The 17,365-nt window shown below is 47.5% G+C and overlaps 1 protein-coding gene across 1 annotated transcript in view; it reads left to right on the forward strand.

Annotated features, from left to right (window-relative positions):
• The window catches only part of Hspa4 (heat shock protein family A (Hsp70) member 4), a 45,038-nt gene extending 40,884 nt beyond the window's left edge, over nt 1-4,154 (forward strand). The window contains exons 15-19 of the mRNA XM_038325773.2: nt 678-803; nt 1,508-1,615; nt 3,056-3,175; nt 3,597-3,758; nt 3,913-4,154. Coding sequence (XP_038181701.1) covers nt 678-803; nt 1,508-1,615; nt 3,056-3,175; nt 3,597-3,758; nt 3,913-4,116 — 720 coding nt within the window. The 3' untranslated portion in view covers nt 4,117-4,154. The remainder of the gene's footprint in view (nt 1-677; nt 804-1,507; nt 1,616-3,055; nt 3,176-3,596; nt 3,759-3,912) is intronic.
• Nucleotides 4,155-17,365: the final 13,211 nt, after the last annotated feature.

A 17,365-nucleotide genomic window follows, 5' to 3' on the forward strand; every position in this document is an offset into this window, starting at 1 on the left:
TGACTGGACCTTCATCACCATATGACATAAATATGTTTTTAAACTTCTCTTAGTGTTGTAGAATTAAAAAGTAAAAGTTTACCTTATGACATTAAAATAGTTTTATTTTTGTTGGGGGTGGGAGGCTGTCCCGGGGCTTGTTTGTAGACCAGACTGACCTTCCCCTGCCTCTGCCTCTGCCTCCTATGTGTCAGCATTAAAGGTGTGTGCCATCATATCTGGCAAAAAAGGTTCCCATAAACAGTTTCGTTTACACACACACACTCTCTTGTCTCTGTTTCTCTGCCACTCCCCCCCCCCCCCCCCCAAAGATTGGGTTTCTCTGTATAGCTCTGGCCATCCTGGAACTCACAGATATCCACTTGCCTCTGCCTGTCAAGGGTTGGGTTCAAAGGCACGTGCTACCACTTGGCTCAAAATTTTCTTGTCTTAGATATACTTAATTTTGCTCTTGAGGGTACATCTTAGTATTTTCACTATTCCCTTCGCATAAGATAAACTCTACAAAACTGTGATCTTCAAATTTTCCCCCTGATTATATTCCTGCCTCTTTTGTTGGGGTGACTCAAAAGAATTTAAAGGATTTGAACAGATAACACTCTTTTCTTGTTTGTTGATGTCAAGAGGAAATGGTCATAGCTATTGGCCTTGTGTCTAATTCATTGCTATTGTTCCAGGGTAAGATGATCATGCAGGATAAACTGGAGAAGGAACGGAATGATGCCAAGAACGCGGTGGAAGAATATGTGTATGAGATGAGAGACAAACTTAGTGGTGAATATGAGAAGTTTGTGAGTGAAGATGTAAGTGTGCTGCTCCCTTTCTGTGGGTGTAGGGAAACCTTCACACCTTGAAACGGAAGCTCTGCTACTTTGTTTGTGTGATCAAGTTACTCTAGAGTTGGTTGGAGAGAGCTCAGTGGTTAGGAACACTTGCTGCCTTTTCCCAGGACCTGTGTTTGGTTCTCACAATGTCTATAACTATAGTTTTAGAGAATTGACACCTTTTTCTGGCCTCCATGGACACTGTGTGCATGTGGTACAAGTACATACTGGCAGGCAAAACATTCATAGACATAAAATAAACTCCAAAATACTGAGAAAGTGTATGTCTTTGGGAGCTACATAGATGCACAATTTTTAATATATGCACGTGTAGTTTACATGTATGATGGGTGTAACATGGATATGAGTCCATGTAGAGGCTCAAAATTGGTGTCTGCTATCTTTGATTGTTCTCCACTTATATTTTTGAGGCAGTCTTTCCCAGAACCTACAACTTGCTGGTTATACTAGTGTAACTAGCCAGCCTGTTCCAGGGATCCTCAGGTCTTGTCTCCTGAGTGTTACACACTTGGCTTGGCTTCTTCATGGGTTGTGTATCACATGCACATTAACTACTTATTGATTCATCTCCCCAGCCCTGTTTTGTATTTCTTTATTGTTACAATATTTTCTATTACAGTATGTGTGTGTATGAGAGACAATTATATTTTCTTTATTTATAGGATCGTAATAGTTTTACCTTAAAATTAGAGGATACTGAAAATTGGTTGTATGAAGATGGAGAAGACCAACCAAAGCAAGTTTATGTAGATAAATTGGCTGAATTAAAAGTAAGTGACTCTTAAGCAGAGGTCTTTGTGCCTCTGTAGTTTTCAGAGAGAGGTGCTTCTTAGTAAAGGGCACAGGCTGAAAATGCATTCCAGAACCGTTTGCTCTGATGCACTAACTTATTCTCAGTTACAGACTGAGCTTACCTTCCAGTGAATTAGGATTGGGAACCTTCTTCATATCAGGATATAGAAAAAGCAGCAAGTCCTAGCTCTGCCTCAGAGGTGCTTGCCACACAGTGGAGTCAATGCTTTCTCCCACAGTGTAGATGAGGCCCAGTATAGGTTTCTTCTAGGTGAAAGCAAAGCATCTCATATGTCTGTGTACTCCATGGTAAAACTGGATGGATAACAGAAGGTATTACCCCAGTTGAGGTCTTGGTTTGAAAGCAGCTGAAAATTCACCGAGAGGAAATTGGAATATCCCCTTTATTTCTGCTTTGCATTGTGGACTTGCTTTCCAGAAGTGGGCATTGCACCTGTCCGAGTGGGTGACTCAAGAATAGTGCATCCGGCAGGGATGCAGGTGCTCCTGCTAGCTATGCTCCCCCCACCCCTTTTTTTTCTTCCTTCCACCTGTCAGTCCTTCCCCCCCCTTCCACCGTCTCTCCGTCCCTCCCGAGACAGGGTCTCTTCTATATCTTCTTCCTCCCGAGATAGGGTCTCGTCTAGCTATTCTGGAACTCTGTATGTAGATCAGGCTGGTCTCATCTCCCAGGTGCTGGAATTAAAGGCATACACCACCACCTGGCTTCACCGTGCAAAATGATTTTCTTGTCATCTGGGAGGTGCTAGTGGGACTTCTGTACCATCTCCCAGGTTGAGTTAAACTTTGTGACTTGGGTTATGTTTAATACGAAATATTTTAGGATGCTTGTAAAACCTACAACCTCATACTGTACCATCATCGCACCAGAAATCTCCAGTGTCACTGTGTTGAGTTTTCAAGTTCTCATTTCCTCAACCGTGATCATTTAGTTGATTTGAATTGGGACCCAGATGGGGCTGGAGAGATCATTTTTTGAGACAGGGTTTCTCTGTCCTGGCTGTCTTGGCACTTGCTCTCCAGACCAGGCTGGACTTGTACTTAGAGAGATCAGCCTGCTCCAGTATGGTTTTTAATGAAAAACTGTTGGGCATGTACAGACAACAGTTAATTTGTGGTTGTCCTACTGTGAGAACTGGGCCTTGGTTGGTAAGGAGAAACAATTGCACTTGGGACTGTCTAAACTTGTGCTAATGAGCAGCCAAAGAAGGAGCCTGATATTTCCAATGGTTTGTTGAAACATTTACATGCATGCAATGTTTATATATTTATGTGTGTCCACACACATACCCAGCCAGAGAGTGGTGCTTTAGCCCTGTTATTCTTAGTTATAGTAGCAGCAGTGTAACATAAGTATTGTAAACTACCCTGTACAAACCTGTATATTCTCTTGTTAGAATTTAGGTCAGCCTATTAAGACACGGTTCCAGGAATCTGAAGAAAGACCAAAGTTATTTGAAGAACTAGGGAAGCAAATTCAACAATATATGAAAGTGATCAGCTCTTTTAAAAACAAGGTATTTTGTTTTCATTTTCCTACGATTTTGGTCAGGGCTCTGTGTGTTTGTGTTTGTTTTTGTTTTTATTTTTGAGATGGGTTCTTTTTGTAGTCCTGTCTGGCTTGGAACTTGTTCTGTAGACCAGGCTGGCGTGAAACTCAGAAATCCACCCGCCTCTTCTTCCTGAATGCTGGGATTGAAAGTGTTATTTTATTACTTTTTATTCTTGTGCACTAGATGGTGTTGGATTCTTTTTGGGGGCTGGAGTTATAGGTAATTTTAAACTGCCCAGTGTGGGTGAAGCGAACTAAACTCAGAGCAGCAAGTGCACTTAGCCACTGAACTGTCTCTCCAGTCCCAAGATGAGAATTGTTTGAAAGGCAGTATTTGGCAGGGATTGGCTCATTCTTGGCACTTAGCTCTCCACTCCCACTTGTAGGAGGACCAGTATGAGCACCTGGATGCTGCCGACATGACAAAGGTAGAGAAAAGTACCAATGAGGCAATGGAGTGGATGAATAGCAAGCTGAACCTGCAGAACAAGCAGAGCCTGACGGTGGACCCAGTTGTCAAGACAAAGGAGATTGAAGCTAAAATCAAGGTATTTTTTAACTTTGTGTACTTTTTTTGGCAGCTCTTTTGTTATTAACAGTTGGGATTTCGTTATATATCTTAGCTACTAGGGTTTAGCCTGCAGCAGTATAAGGTTTGTTTAATTTACAAGAAATCATAGTTTTCTTTCTTTGCCATTTTAGGAGCTGACGAGTATCTGCAATCCTATAATTTCAAAGCCCAAACCCAAAGTGGAACCCCCAAAGGAGGAGCCAAAACATGCTGAGCAGAATGGACCAGTGGACGGCCAAGGAGATAGCCCAGCCCCCCAGGCTGCCGAGCAGGGTGCAGACACGGCTGTGCCTTCTGATGCAGACAAGAAGCTTTCTGAGATGGACATTGATTGATTTCAACACTTGTTTATATTAAAACAGACTATTATAAAGCTTTAAGTTGTCAACTTTGTTCTAAATATCACCTAGAGCAAGCAAATACTGGAGATTTCTTAGTTTTTAGGGGATCTTGGGGGTGGGGTATAGGTAATATACGGAGCATTTTGACTTCTAAATAGTTAGATCCAGAGATGGAGTGCACTGTCTCTTCATTACGGTCCTGTTTAAGAGCCCTGCTCATCTTTCTGAGCTCTCCCTCCCTCCTTTGTGTTTTAATCATGCTTCTACAAAATGAAGTGTGTTTGGGAAAGCTGAGCTCTAGCAAAAGCTGTGACAGCTGCCAGGCAGGCTTTTCTTTATACATGACAGAAGCTCAAATTATGCTTATAAAGTCTGGGTGGAGATCAGCACCAGCATTCTTGGCCTGTGGGGGTGCTTCCCCCATTTCTGAGGGCCCAGAGCACGGGCAAGCATGGGTTAACTAACACAGGAGCGCAGAACACAGCAGGGCTTGCTCCGAAGCCTCATTGCTCTCCTTTGCTCTCCGTTCCCAGCTCTGTCTCCCTTCTCCCTCAGCAACAGTTTAATGCACATGTCCTCTTCACGTAGAGCAAGCTTTAGTGAATCAAGGGACTTGGATGCAGTAGCTTTCCATAGTTCCTGAAAGTAAGTTCACTAATACTGAAGCATCAAAGTCTAGTTTTCCCTTCAGGTAAGGTTGTAGATAACATGGTTGGGTATAGGCATGGCGAATCTGAGCTACCTTGCTTCTTATGGTGGAAAGATTTGTACCCTGACCTGCTCAAGTGGAAGATGATGTGTGTAAATTAGAGCACTGAAGAGGATGAGACAGAAGAGGATGAGAGTTCAAGATGCTTAGCTCTTTTGCTGTCGCCTGTGTTACTGTTAATCTGTGTTATGAGTCTGCCAATCTGTATGTTAAAACAGCTGACAGATGTAAGCTATTGCACCAGTTGCTCTGGATGAATCTTTAATTAGTGTTAAGGTGCTCAAGGTCGCAGGAACACCTCATTGTTGACTGCAGATAGTGTCAGGGCCCCACACATTTCCTGGGGCAAGTCCACAGGAAGGAGGTGTTCTGGAAACGGATTCCTGTAGTAGAGGGTAGAGTTGCTTACCTGACTTATAAGTGTGGGTTATATTCTGGGTCTTTTGTAATCACTGATCTCTGTAACAGAGCCCTCTGTTCATTTTTGCTTGTTGGAAATAAGCTTAAAAAAACATGCATAGTTGGGTCCACTATGCTTGTGTCTACACAGAAAATTCTGTGACTCGCAAGTGTTCTAGAGGCAGTTGACTGAAGAGGAGGGAAGAACCTTGTAATCTGAGTACAACCCCAGGCCCAGTGTTGCTTTGCTGCAGGAGTGCCTGCTGACCTTGCTGCGAGGCCAATAGCTATTTCAAGTGCAGGCTGCAGGATTAAAGCCAACTCTTATGCAACTGACTGTCCTTATGACCATTTCTCATAAACATCTGTGTGTGGGGGTGGGAGGGTGGGGGTTTGAGGTGGGGGTGAATTTGAAGTTGTAAGCTAGAAATCAGATGATCTGCTTTTGCTCTGTCTAGACAGACCGATTGGATTTATGTGGAGGCAGGCTAGAGTGGCAAGTGACTTGTGTGCAAACAAGCATTTATCCAGGTTGCGTTACCCAATTGGTTTGTTAAAAACTCAAGGTCACATTCTTACACTAAGAAAAACAGTAAACTTGAGACAAAGTTTAGGAAAAACTAATAAAAGAAACCTGTCTTAACTCGAATGGTTTTCTTAATTTCCTTATATGGGTTGGTGAGTGTGAGTGTGTGAGAGAGAGACTGGGGAGCTGGGGAAACTCGCACAACAGCCTCACCCGAATGCAGTGGTGTTATCCCACTAGGCCCTGTTCTTGGTGTTGGGTTACTCTGCAAGGCCTGACTTCGAGTTTGACAGCAGTAGAAGGTGGATGCATAGAGCATTGAGTGCCAGGACTGAGTAGGTCCAGGATCTGCTCGTGGATATGTGGTGTGTGTCCTGTGGTACAGGGAATGGGGATGAAGCCCTGAGACCAGTACCGACAAGGTGTGGATCCTAGGCCGGGAGAGGTCGGAGGCACTACTCTCTGAAGTCCCAGAGAGTAATTATTCTCTTCCCCCGCTTCCCCACAGGCTTATATAGCCCTGACTGTTGTGGAACCCCCTTGGTTCACAAACTCGGGGGTCTGCTGCCGCCTCAGTGTTGGGTTTAATTAAAGGCATGTACCACCACATGCAGCCTGAAATCCTGCCTCCTAACTGTTCTGGCCCATGTGTTGGGAGAAGAAAGGTCTATGGTGGGGTGCGTTTGGGCCTGATGACAACCATTACAGCATCAGGACTCCTGGAGAAGAGCAGTCCTGTTGCCCCCCTGTGGTCACCAGAGCCCCTGCACAATGCTGTGCTGGCTATGAGAGGGTGGTGGTACAGCTAGGACTGGTGTAAAATTGTCCACTTCTCAGTGTGTGCAGAATATTCTCTCAGCCCTGGAAGGGTGAGGTCCCGAGTGAGCTCGGTAAGAGAATGGTAAAAGGGTCTTGGCAGCTATTTAGAGCTGCTCACTGGGGTCGCCAAGCTTTTCTGGAAGAGACCTATGATGTGTCACTGGGATGTGTGTGGAGTGAGAAGCCGGTGGGATGAGACAACATTGCAGTAAAGGAGGTGTGACTGGTTGTACCTGAGGAGGGGGAGGATTTGGGTCTGCTTACTGTGAAAAAGTTGGCCGGGGTAGTTTTTACTGGGCTGTAAGTGACAAGGCGAGATGAGGTGGGCTTAGAGGCCTGACTCACTTCCTTTTCCTCTTATTGGTGGGGTGAAACCTGGGGCAGGCACGTGCTCTATCACCAAGGCACATCAGAGTTTTGGTGCCGTCCCCTTGGTTTTGATTTCTATTTGATTTTTAAAGGTATATGTATTTTCCCGCATTACTTTTTATTAACGTGTATGCGAATTTGGGAAGAGAGTATTGACTCCGCAGGAACTGGAGTTACAGGTGGCTGTCGGCTTTCAGGTACCAATCTGAAAAAGGGGGGCCACATTGAGGAAGAGTGGTAGGTAGTCCTCATGGGCCTGGAATTTTATGTAGACTCAGTCTTTCAATGTGATCTTCCTGCTAATGTCTTCCAATTGCTTGGAGTACAGGTGTGTGCCCCCACCTGGCCCTACTTTTGTTTTTGATTAGCCGGCTTTTAGCTGACTCATTTGCACCCTTGCAATTTACCATTATTTTGAAGTGGTTTTAATTTTTACATGGTAAATGCTGGTTATAAAACTGTATAACCAGCCGGGCGGTGGTGGCGCACGCCTTTAATCCCAGCACTCGGGAGGCAGAGGCAGGCGGATCTCTGAGTTCGAGGCCAGCCTGGTCTACAAGAGCTAGTTCCAGGACAGGCTCTAGAAACTACAGGGAAACCCTGTCTCGAAAAACCAAAAAAAAAAAAAACAAACAAACAAACAAACAAAAAAAAACAAAAAAAACCTGTATAACCAGGTGGGTGGGCAGTAGTGGCACAGGCCGTTAATCCCAGCCCTCTGGAGGCAGAGGCAGGAGGATCTGGATCGCAGTATTCCAGGCCAGCTGGTCTACAGAGTGAGTTCAAGGACAGCCAGGGTGTTACACAGAGAAATCCTGTCTCAAACCAAAAAAAACCTGCATAACTGCCCATGTTTGTAAAGAACCATAAACTATGTTGCCAATTACATTCAATTGGAAGGACATTTTCAAAAGAAGTAGCTTTCAGGGTAAGTTTAATGGGTAAGTTTTTTGTTGTTGTTGTTACTGTTTCATTGTTTTTTGTTTGTTTTATTAGACAGGTTTTTCTGTGTAGCTCTGGCTGTCCTGGAACTTGCTCTTATTAATAAGACCAGTTTAAGGCTGGTCTTATTAAACTCCAAGATCTGCCTGCCTCTGCCTCCTGGGTGCCAGGATTAAAGGAGTGCACCCCCACTGCTGGCATGGGTAGATTCTTAACTGTATTTTTCCTGTTGTGTATTCTCTCAGATTAATAGAAAATTTATAAGATTTTGTGGTATTAAAAGTGTCCTGGTGGGCTGGAGAGATGATTCGGTGGTTAAGAGCACTGGCTGCTCTTCCACAGACTTGGGTTTGATTCTCAACACCCACATGGTGCCTCATAACTGTTTAGAACTCCAGTCCTAGGGCATCTGTTGCCTTCTGGCTTCCATAGGCACCAGGCACACACTTGGTGCACATATAGACAAAACACTCATACACATAAAATTAAGAGAAAGTGAAAGTATCTGGGCACACTGGTAATGTCCATAGTCCTAACACTAGGGAAACTGAGGTAGGAGACCCAAGACCAGCCTGGATTACTGAGTGATTACTGTTGTTTCAACAACAAACAGTAGAAGTATGTTTTTTGTTTATTTGATTTCAGGCAGGGTCTCTATGTAGCCCCGGCTGTCCTGGAACATTATGTAGACCAGCTGGCTTCGAACTCAGAGATCCACCTGCTTCCGTCTCCAAGTGCTGAGATTAAAGGCGTGCACCAACATGCTGGCCTTAAAGGTGTGTTTTAAAGAGAATGACGAGGCAGAGGCAGGTGGATCTCTGTGAGTTCAATTCCAACCTGGTCAACATAGTGAGTCAGCCAAAGATACACAGTGACATCCTGTCTCAACCAAAACAAAACAACAACAAAAAAATAAAGAGAATGACACTCTGAGCTGGGGATACAGCTCAGCTGGTAGAGTGCTTGCCTGGCTGACATGAAGCCCCGAGCTTGTTCACCCAGTCTCTAGTATCACGTACACCCTAGACGAGGCATGGCTCTAATCCAAGCGCTCTTGGAGGGGTGGGCAGAAAGAGGAGAATCGCACATAGTTCAAGATCACACTTGGTGTGTAGCGAGTTTGAGCCTAATCTGGATTACACTGTGTGGCTCCAAAATCAGTAAGCATAAGCAAGCAAAAAGTAAAAGAATAACTTTAAGGTTTTAAATCTAAAAAGGAGATGTGATCGGATAAGTGGGACTTGACATCTGTAGGGGGTTCCAGCGGTAGTGGAATGTATAGGATGGAGGTGAGGACTGTAGATCCAGGAAGTTATGGAAGGAAGTCTCAGGGCAGGAGGTGTTCCCCTGGTTTGGGAATGGACTTGTATTTAGAAGTGTCGGGAAAGGAAGTAGAAGCTTCCAGAGTAGAAGCTGTGTCAGGAAGAGAGTGGCTGACAGAAACCGAATAGCCAGCAGGCCTGCATGCTCCAGAGTGTGTCAGAAGGTGGGAGCTGGCTGAGCATAAAGAGCTGGGCACAGTGAAACCAGAAGTTCCCAAGAGCCCAGCCTGCTGGAAATGGGGCCAGTTGGCAGGCTGGGCAGGTCCTGAGCCTGTGGTCTAGAATTCAATGAGGATGATTCTTGCCAGTCTTCGGACTTCTTATGGTTGCCAGTACATCCCTTGGATGGGTCTTGGGAACAGCCAGGACATGACCCTCAGAGCTGGAATACAGCTGCCGTTTGGAGCGGAGGCTGCTCTGAGAGCCGGAGAGGAAGGAAGGTTGTGATCGCAGCATCAGTCCATGAAGCAAGACAGAGCAGGAGGTGTGCTTTTCTGGGGGATCAGAGAAAGAGGGGCCCAGACAATGTTAACAGTACAGAAATGCTTTCTAGATTTGGTCACTATCCCCGGCAATCACCAGGCTGGCCCCAACCTTACCGTTCCAGTTCTGGCACATGCAGTCAGAATGGAGAGTATGGGGAGAATATTTGCTTCCAATTACTCAGTGGGCTTTTCGTGATTCAAGCCCAGCACTTAGAATTATACACTATAGGAAGCTGTGTTTATCTTGGGCCCTTTTCATGAACTGTGCCCAGACTTAAACCCTTCCAGGGCTGGGTGCCTGTTAAAAATGTGGAGTCCTGGATCAACGGTGGCTCGTAGTCTACTTTCCTTATCACCAGTTAGCAGGCTTTTCCCACCCATATCTCAGGAATCACATTGTTTGGATTTGTTTTCTACAAGAACTTAAGAACTTACTTTAAAATTCAGATTGGAGAGACAGCTCAGCAGTTAAGAGTGCTTTCTGATCGTGCAGAGATCTGAGTCCAGTTCCTAGCACCCACGATGAGCTGCTCACAACTGCTGGTAATTCCAGCTCCAGAGGATGGAAAACCTCTGGTCTCAACAGGCAACTGCATTTGCACTCACACACACACACACACACACACACACACACACACACACACCACTTAAAAATATTAAATCTTAAAAAAAGACCCACCATACTTTAAAGAAATACCAGCCTATTGCTTGACTAGTGTTTGCAATGGAGCCACTGGGAAGACTGTGACAAACCCTAGCCAGGTATTTGGAGGGTGAGCTAGATCAAAAGATGCATCCAGCCCAAGGGCATCTTGTTGCTATTCCAGCAGGAGCGGTATTAGTTATTTTTCTTTCTTTCTTTTTATTGCTGTTGTTTTGTTTTTGTTTTTTGAGACAGGGTTTCTTTGTGTAGCCCTGGAAGTCCTGGAACTAGCTCTGTGGATCAGGCTGGCCTCAAACTCACAGAGATCTGCCTGCCTCTGTCTTCCAAGTGCTGGGATGAAAAGTGTGGGCTAGCACCTCCTGGCTAGTTATTTTTCTTGTTGCTGGGACAAGTACCTAACAAAAGCAGTACAAGGAAGGAAGGAAGGGCTTCTGCAGCTCACTTTCTGCATCCTGGTGCAGAAGGTGTGGTCATGAGAACATGCAGGAAATAGAGGTGAATCCCGGGGCTCGGCTTGGCTTGTTCCCTTTCTATTCAGTTCAGGGCACTGGCCCATGGGATAGTACTGATCTATTCAGGGGGTCTCCCCCATCACTCAAAACCCTGGAAATACTTTCACAGACACATGTTGGTGTGCCCACCGCCCAGGTGATTCTAAATTCATTTGGTTGATAATCGAGATTACCCTCCACAGAAGGTTTTTAGGACTTCATTGAGCTGCATGCTAGTGCCTGAAACATTGAGAAGCCCATGCAGCGATCAGGGAAGGCCCTGCTTGAGTGAAGGGCCTTGCTTCTGTGCCTGATCTCCCTATGAAGCGTTGACTGGGGTCCAGCTGCCTCCTGGTGGCATGGGGGTAGAGAAAGCCCTCAAAATATTTGACTGGAGAGGTGAGTGTTTTTGTTGGAGACAAAACAGCCAGAGTTCAAAGATAGCCTTCAATCCCATTTCCTGGATGGGGAAAGGTCAAAGCTGGTGTCCATCACACCTGCTGGTTACAGAAGCATAGTCGACTTTCTGGAGAGCCAAGTGCCTGTCATAGAGGAGAGTGACTTCTAAAAAGCCACCCTCAATATGGCATTACCATATTCTATTCTAATCTGCAGGGAAACCCACCCAAGACCCAATGGTTCTTTTGAACCCATGGTGACGTCAAATCCCACGTATATTACATTTTCTCCATACACGCACACCTCTGATTAAGTTCAGTGCTTCAGGCAGGCAGGAAGAGGAAATCAGGAGTGAGTTCTTATGCCTCTAATTTCAGCACTGAGGAGTTGGGGATCAGAAGTTCAAGGTCATACTTGGTTCCATAGTGGGTTCTAGGCCAGCCTGGAATACATGGGGCTTTGTTTCGGGGTGGAGAGAAAGGGATGAACAATGCTGAGGGAATGCTGAGATATTCTGTATGGATGCTAGAGGCCAACAGAGTGTGCGGCATACAAGGCTGGGCAAAGGGGCAAGGGACACCCCAGGAAGGACTAAACAGGGCAGCATGGGGTTCCTGCATACTGCTGAAAATGGTGTGTAATTTAACAACATTCATGTTATTTCTTGAAATTTCCATTTAATCTTTTCAGACCATGGCTGACTGTAGGTAATGAAAACTGGAAGTCAAAATAGGGGATGAAGGGACGGACCTACTATAGCTGTTTTTGAAGTGGCTCTCATTTCTTCCTTCAAAAAGTTTTATTACATCTCTTTATTTTGTGTGTGTGTGTGCACACTTGTGGAGGTCAGAGTACATCTTTTAGGAGTCAGCTCTCTCCTTCCACCGTGTGGGTTCCAGGCTTGGGGCAGCACCTCAGTCATCTCAGCAATTCCAGCTCTCGTTTCTTAAGTCTCAAGTTCTTCAACTCATCTGGTCTTCTGTGAGCTGCAGTGCCGATGCTGTCACATGGGGGCGCCGTCGCCCTTTCTTTGTTATAGTGGGTCGTTCGGCAGGTCAGAATCAGCCCACCATTCAGACTTCACGATGGCTTCCAGACGTTTGGAGAAGAGACGGTGGCTTCTCCGTCTGGGGTGTAGGTAAAGTCAAGTGAAATAGGTCTGGCTCCACAGAAGCAACAGCTAGAACTTGAGAGCGTTAGCCACGAGCCCTGTTGTGTTGTGATGTTTGATCTTCACTGTCAATGTGACATGGCTTAGAATCACCTAGGAGACACACCTTACAGCGTGCTTGTGGGATTGTTTTCAGAGATGCTTACCTGAAGAAGGAAGAGCCTCCCTGAATGTGGATGGCACCATCCCGCGGGATGGGGTCCTGGACTGAACAGAAAGCAGTAAGTTGCAGGTTGAAGAAATGGCTCAGAAGTCAGGAACACAGACTGTTCTTTCAGAGGCCCTGGTTCCATTCCCAGCACCCACATGGTGGCTCACAGCTATCTGTAACTCCTGTCTCAGGGGATCTGATGCCTCCTTCTGGCCTCTATGGGCACTGTACACATGTCACACAGACATACTTGCAAGCAAAACACTCATACACATAAAAATAATGCATAAATGTAAAAAAAGGTAGAAGAATGCAGAAAATGGAGGCTGGGGTAGTGGTTCAGTAGGTTAAAGTGTTCACCTTACAAGCGTGAGGAACTGAGTTCAATCATCAGGGCTGTGTAAAAAGGCAGGTGTGGCAGTGAGCACCTGAACCAGGGCTGTGGAGGCAGAGACAGCAGGTCCCTGGGGTGTCTTGGCCCAGTTGTCAAGCCCTGGGCCCCAGAGGGAGAATTTGTGTTGAAAACCCAGGTGAATAAACCTCAAGAATGTATGATTCCCAAAGTTGACTTGTGGCTTCTACATGTGCATGCCTTACCACGTGCAAACCCCAACATGTGCGCGTGCAGACAGACACACACACACATAGACACACACACATGCATGCATGCATGCACACACATATATGCATGCATGAATGCACATGTGAGCGTGCACACCCACACCACACACCCACAGAGAGAGAGAGAGGGAGAGAGAGAGAGAGAGAGAGAGAGAGAGAGAGAGAGAGAGAGCTGAGCACCAGCATTCATCGTTGCTTTCTGACTACTGCTGTGATGTGATGAGCTGCTTCAAGCTGCTGCGGCCACAGACAGGGTTTCTCTTACCACCCAGCTTCCCCACCATGGCAGACTGCAGGCTCAAACTGAGAGCCCAAATCAACCCCCTCCTCCCTTAAGCTGCTTTGTCAGGTAATCTGTCACAGCAAGGAGACAAGTGACTAGCACACACCTATAGCCCTGACTGTCTGAAGTGTGGCATTACTGAACACAAAAGAGGACTACTGCACTGACTTTAGCTTGAGATAGATCCTGGAGGGCCCAGGGTAGACAGACAGACACTGGGGTAGACAGACAGACACTGGGGTAGACAGACAGACACTGGGGTAGGCAGACAGACATGGGTAGACAGACAGACACTGGGGTAGACAGACAGACATGGGTAGACAGACAGACATGGGTAGACAGACAGACACTGGGGTAGACAGACAGACACTGGGTAGACAGACACTGGGGTAGACAGACACTGGGTAGACAGACAGACACTGGGTAGATGGACAGACACTGGGTAGACGGACAGACACTGGGGTAGACGGACAGACACTGGGGTAGACAGACAGACACCGGGATAAACAGACACCAAGAAGTCGGGGTAGACAGACTCTGGCATAGAAATCATGCTTCTTGGAATCAGTCTGAAACCCTCCTCTGTTTCAGCTGGTCCAAGGTGGTCCTGAGCTTCCAAGGCTGAAGGAGAACCTTCCTTCCTGTCTCCTACAAGCCAGGGCAGGCTCCTAGAGGAGCAGTGTAGGCAGCAACTGGGAGGCGTGGCTGCTAGCCTCAGGGTGGGAGCTAGAGGTACTTTCTGGTCCCTCGGTGAGAAGCCTGACTCTCTCCCAGGACTTCAGGCAGGCCAGCTAGAGGCTTTACCAACCGAGCTACACTCTCGCCATTTAGTTATTTATATTGGCAGTGGGTTTCATGGAGCCCAGGCTTGTCTCGGACTTGAACTCAGATTCACTAGAAGATGACCTTGAACTGTAGCTCCACTGCCTCTACCTCCTGAGTGCTGGGATCACACTTGTGCACTGATTACGTTGTGCTGGGCATTGAAACCAGGTCAGCTCTCTACCAACCGAACTACATCTGCTGTCCCAGGTCCTTTCCAATCGAGCCTGCCATCTCGCGTCCTGTGTCAGGTGCACAGCCAGCCATCCCTCCCTCAAGCTAGGGAGGGGGAGCGTGTGACTTTATGACACGAGGGGTCCTTACTGTTCAGGCGGTCTGCTTGGATCAGCCAGCACGTGGCACGGTCTCCATTAGCTCCAACCCAGCCCTTCAGCCTGTTCCACCGGCTTTTGATGCTTTTACAGATGTTGTGGAAGGGAGCCCTAAATTGGAACTAACTCATTAAGCTGTTCTGGCTATTAATGAAATTGCTTCCTGTTAATTTGAGTTTACAAAATAAATGGCCCCTGACAATCTGGCAGGGCCGTGTGGTGGCACCCCACTCACCACGTGCTGTGGGTACAGGACAGGACATTGTCAGGGTGCAGAGGAGGCTGTGGCCCAAATGCCATGGCAACCATCAGGGGAACTCAGGGGTTATCATAAACAGGGAGGCTGAATCATTTGCTCGTTTGTCACTCGAACAAACCGTGCTCTTCATTGGCCCGGCAACATGGACACCACAGGGTCCACAGCTGCCTTCTGCAGCTCTTGGTCTAGCAGGGCCTCACATAAGTGGATAATTAACAGCCATTGGGCAGGGAGTGACGGTGTGGCCTACGCAGTTGAGCCGGAAGCTGAAAAATAAAGATACGTGATGGAGAGAGAGGCTTTGGGTCAGCTTGACCCCAGGCATGCTAGGAGCGACAAGCAGCACTGTGAGATGGAGAAAAGTTCAGGGCAGAGGTCATCCCAATGAAACACTGGCAAGAACATGTAATTTAGAGGCATAAAAGCCACAGCCGAAGCGAGCTGGGCGGTGGCTCAGCGTGTAAGGTGCGCGACATCGGTCGGCGCAAGCGAGGTCCCTAATTCGAAGCCCGGGTCCGTGGTGTGATTCTGTCATGGAGCGGTTCCGTGTCCCGCGTTTGTGTGTGCCCGTGTGTCTGTGTGCGGTGTCTCTCCCACGCCGTCTTGTGGGGGAAAAAACAGCCACAGCCGAGAGATGGCTCAGGCAGTAAAGAGCTTGTGGCTCAATCATGAGGACCTGGGTTGGATCCCCAACCAGCGTCTGTTTTAAAAAGTGCCTGTCTTGGTGGTGTATGCTGGTAATCCCAGTGCCGAGGAGGCAGAGACAAGCAGATCCCTGGGATCCCATGGACAGCCAACCTCGCTGAATGGGAGGGCTCCACGCCAATGGGAAGGGCTTCTGAGGGTGCCCTCTGGCCCCCACATGCACTCTCCCCTGTTTGAGACAGAGTCTCATTACCACTGCTTACTCTGGCTACCTAGCCCTCAAGCTCCCAGAATTCCCTTGTTGCCACCTCCCATCTTGTCACAGGCGTGGTGATGGGAAGACAGATGCTCTGGCCTCTGAGTCTAGCTTTTAGGTGGGTTCTGGGGATCTGAACTCATGTCTTCATACTTAAATAGCAAGCCCTTTGTACGTGGAGCCATCTCTCCTGCCTTTACATTTTATTACCCCTGTGTCTCACATAGCCAAGGATGTCCCTGAACTCTTCTGCCTCAGCCTCCCCAGTGTGGGGATACCTGGCCTTAATTTGGGTTCTGGAAGGCTGGAGTTTAGCGGGGCGGGGGTGGGGATGGGGGTGGTGGTGGTGGTGGTGGTGATGGTGGCGGTTTCTGTTGGTGTGTGTCATGTGAGGGTATAGAGTGTGACCCCTTTTCCCTCTGTCCCAGGACTGGGGTAGAGCCTGGGGGGCCTGTCCTCTGCAGCACCTTGAACCAGGGACTGAGAATGTGGTGTGTTTCTGCACGTCACTGGCACAGTGGGTAATTACCAAGACACCAGCGCTGAAATGCAGTCTTGGCTCAAGGAGCGGCACAAAATGGCGACAGCAGAGTTTCTGATGTGGATCTCCCCGCACTTAACATTTATGAGTGGCCATAAAAGGCAAGGTTGGAACTGTATCCGCAGTTCCCAAGCACAAGCCATAATTTTACACACCCTAACATCTGTTTTAAGATCCCAGCAGAGAGTGCTGGGTAATTCGCTCCCTTTTGTCCCGGGCCCATCAGTTAGGCCCCATCAACTTGATTATAAATTCTTTGAGATTTACTGGTAAACAGCACTTGGGGAGCCTGACACTGCCACTCTGCTGCTAAGGTTCTGAAAGAGACGGAGGGTGGGTTTATTGGTGCTTCGCTGGGTAACCAGCGAGCCACAGCTGAGGACGTCCGTGGGCTTGGCTGAGAAGCTCCGGGCACAGGGGGATGTGGTAAAAAGGCTTAGTGTGGCTGGCTGCCTGTGGGGAGGCGGTGAGGGACACTGGCCTGCTCATGCCAAGGGCTGCTCAGGGGGAAGGGATCTGCAGCAAGGTGTGCCACAACATAGGATGATTTGAGATTCGGGGCAAAGCGTCTATGTTCTGTGCCTCAGTTTCTCCCTGTGTAAAATGAAGCTGCTGCTGATTGTCCTAACTTCTTGGGGTTACTTGAAGGTTAACCAGGGTACAGATGAAGTTCAGCGTTGTCTGGCCACATGGAGAGAGCCCCACAGGGACAAAGATGAGCTATTCCGATGGTTGTCCATGGAGGGTCTGGGGCAGGGGTGGGAGTCCTTATGGGGAGACATAGATGTCCTACCTCAGGTTCCAAAGGCCTCCTTCCTGGAGGGGAAGCTGTAAGAGTGAACCACATTGTGAGTTTGGGTGGTCCCATCAGCTCTTCTGAGCCTCCTCATCCTCTGGTTGCGTGGTCTCCCCTATCCATTGGCCAGTCCCATTATTCCTTACTGGCCTCCACTCCTGCCAGGGCAGAGGTGCATAGCAAAGCCCAGTGAAGGCAGAGGGGCAAGTGAGGAAAGGCATTTCTCATTAAGGAACATGGT

This window comes from Arvicola amphibius, chromosome 4, assembly GCF_903992535.2.
Source record: "Arvicola amphibius chromosome 4, mArvAmp1.2, whole genome shotgun sequence".
In the NCBI taxonomy this organism is placed as follows: domain Eukaryota; kingdom Metazoa; phylum Chordata; class Mammalia; order Rodentia; family Cricetidae; genus Arvicola; species Arvicola amphibius.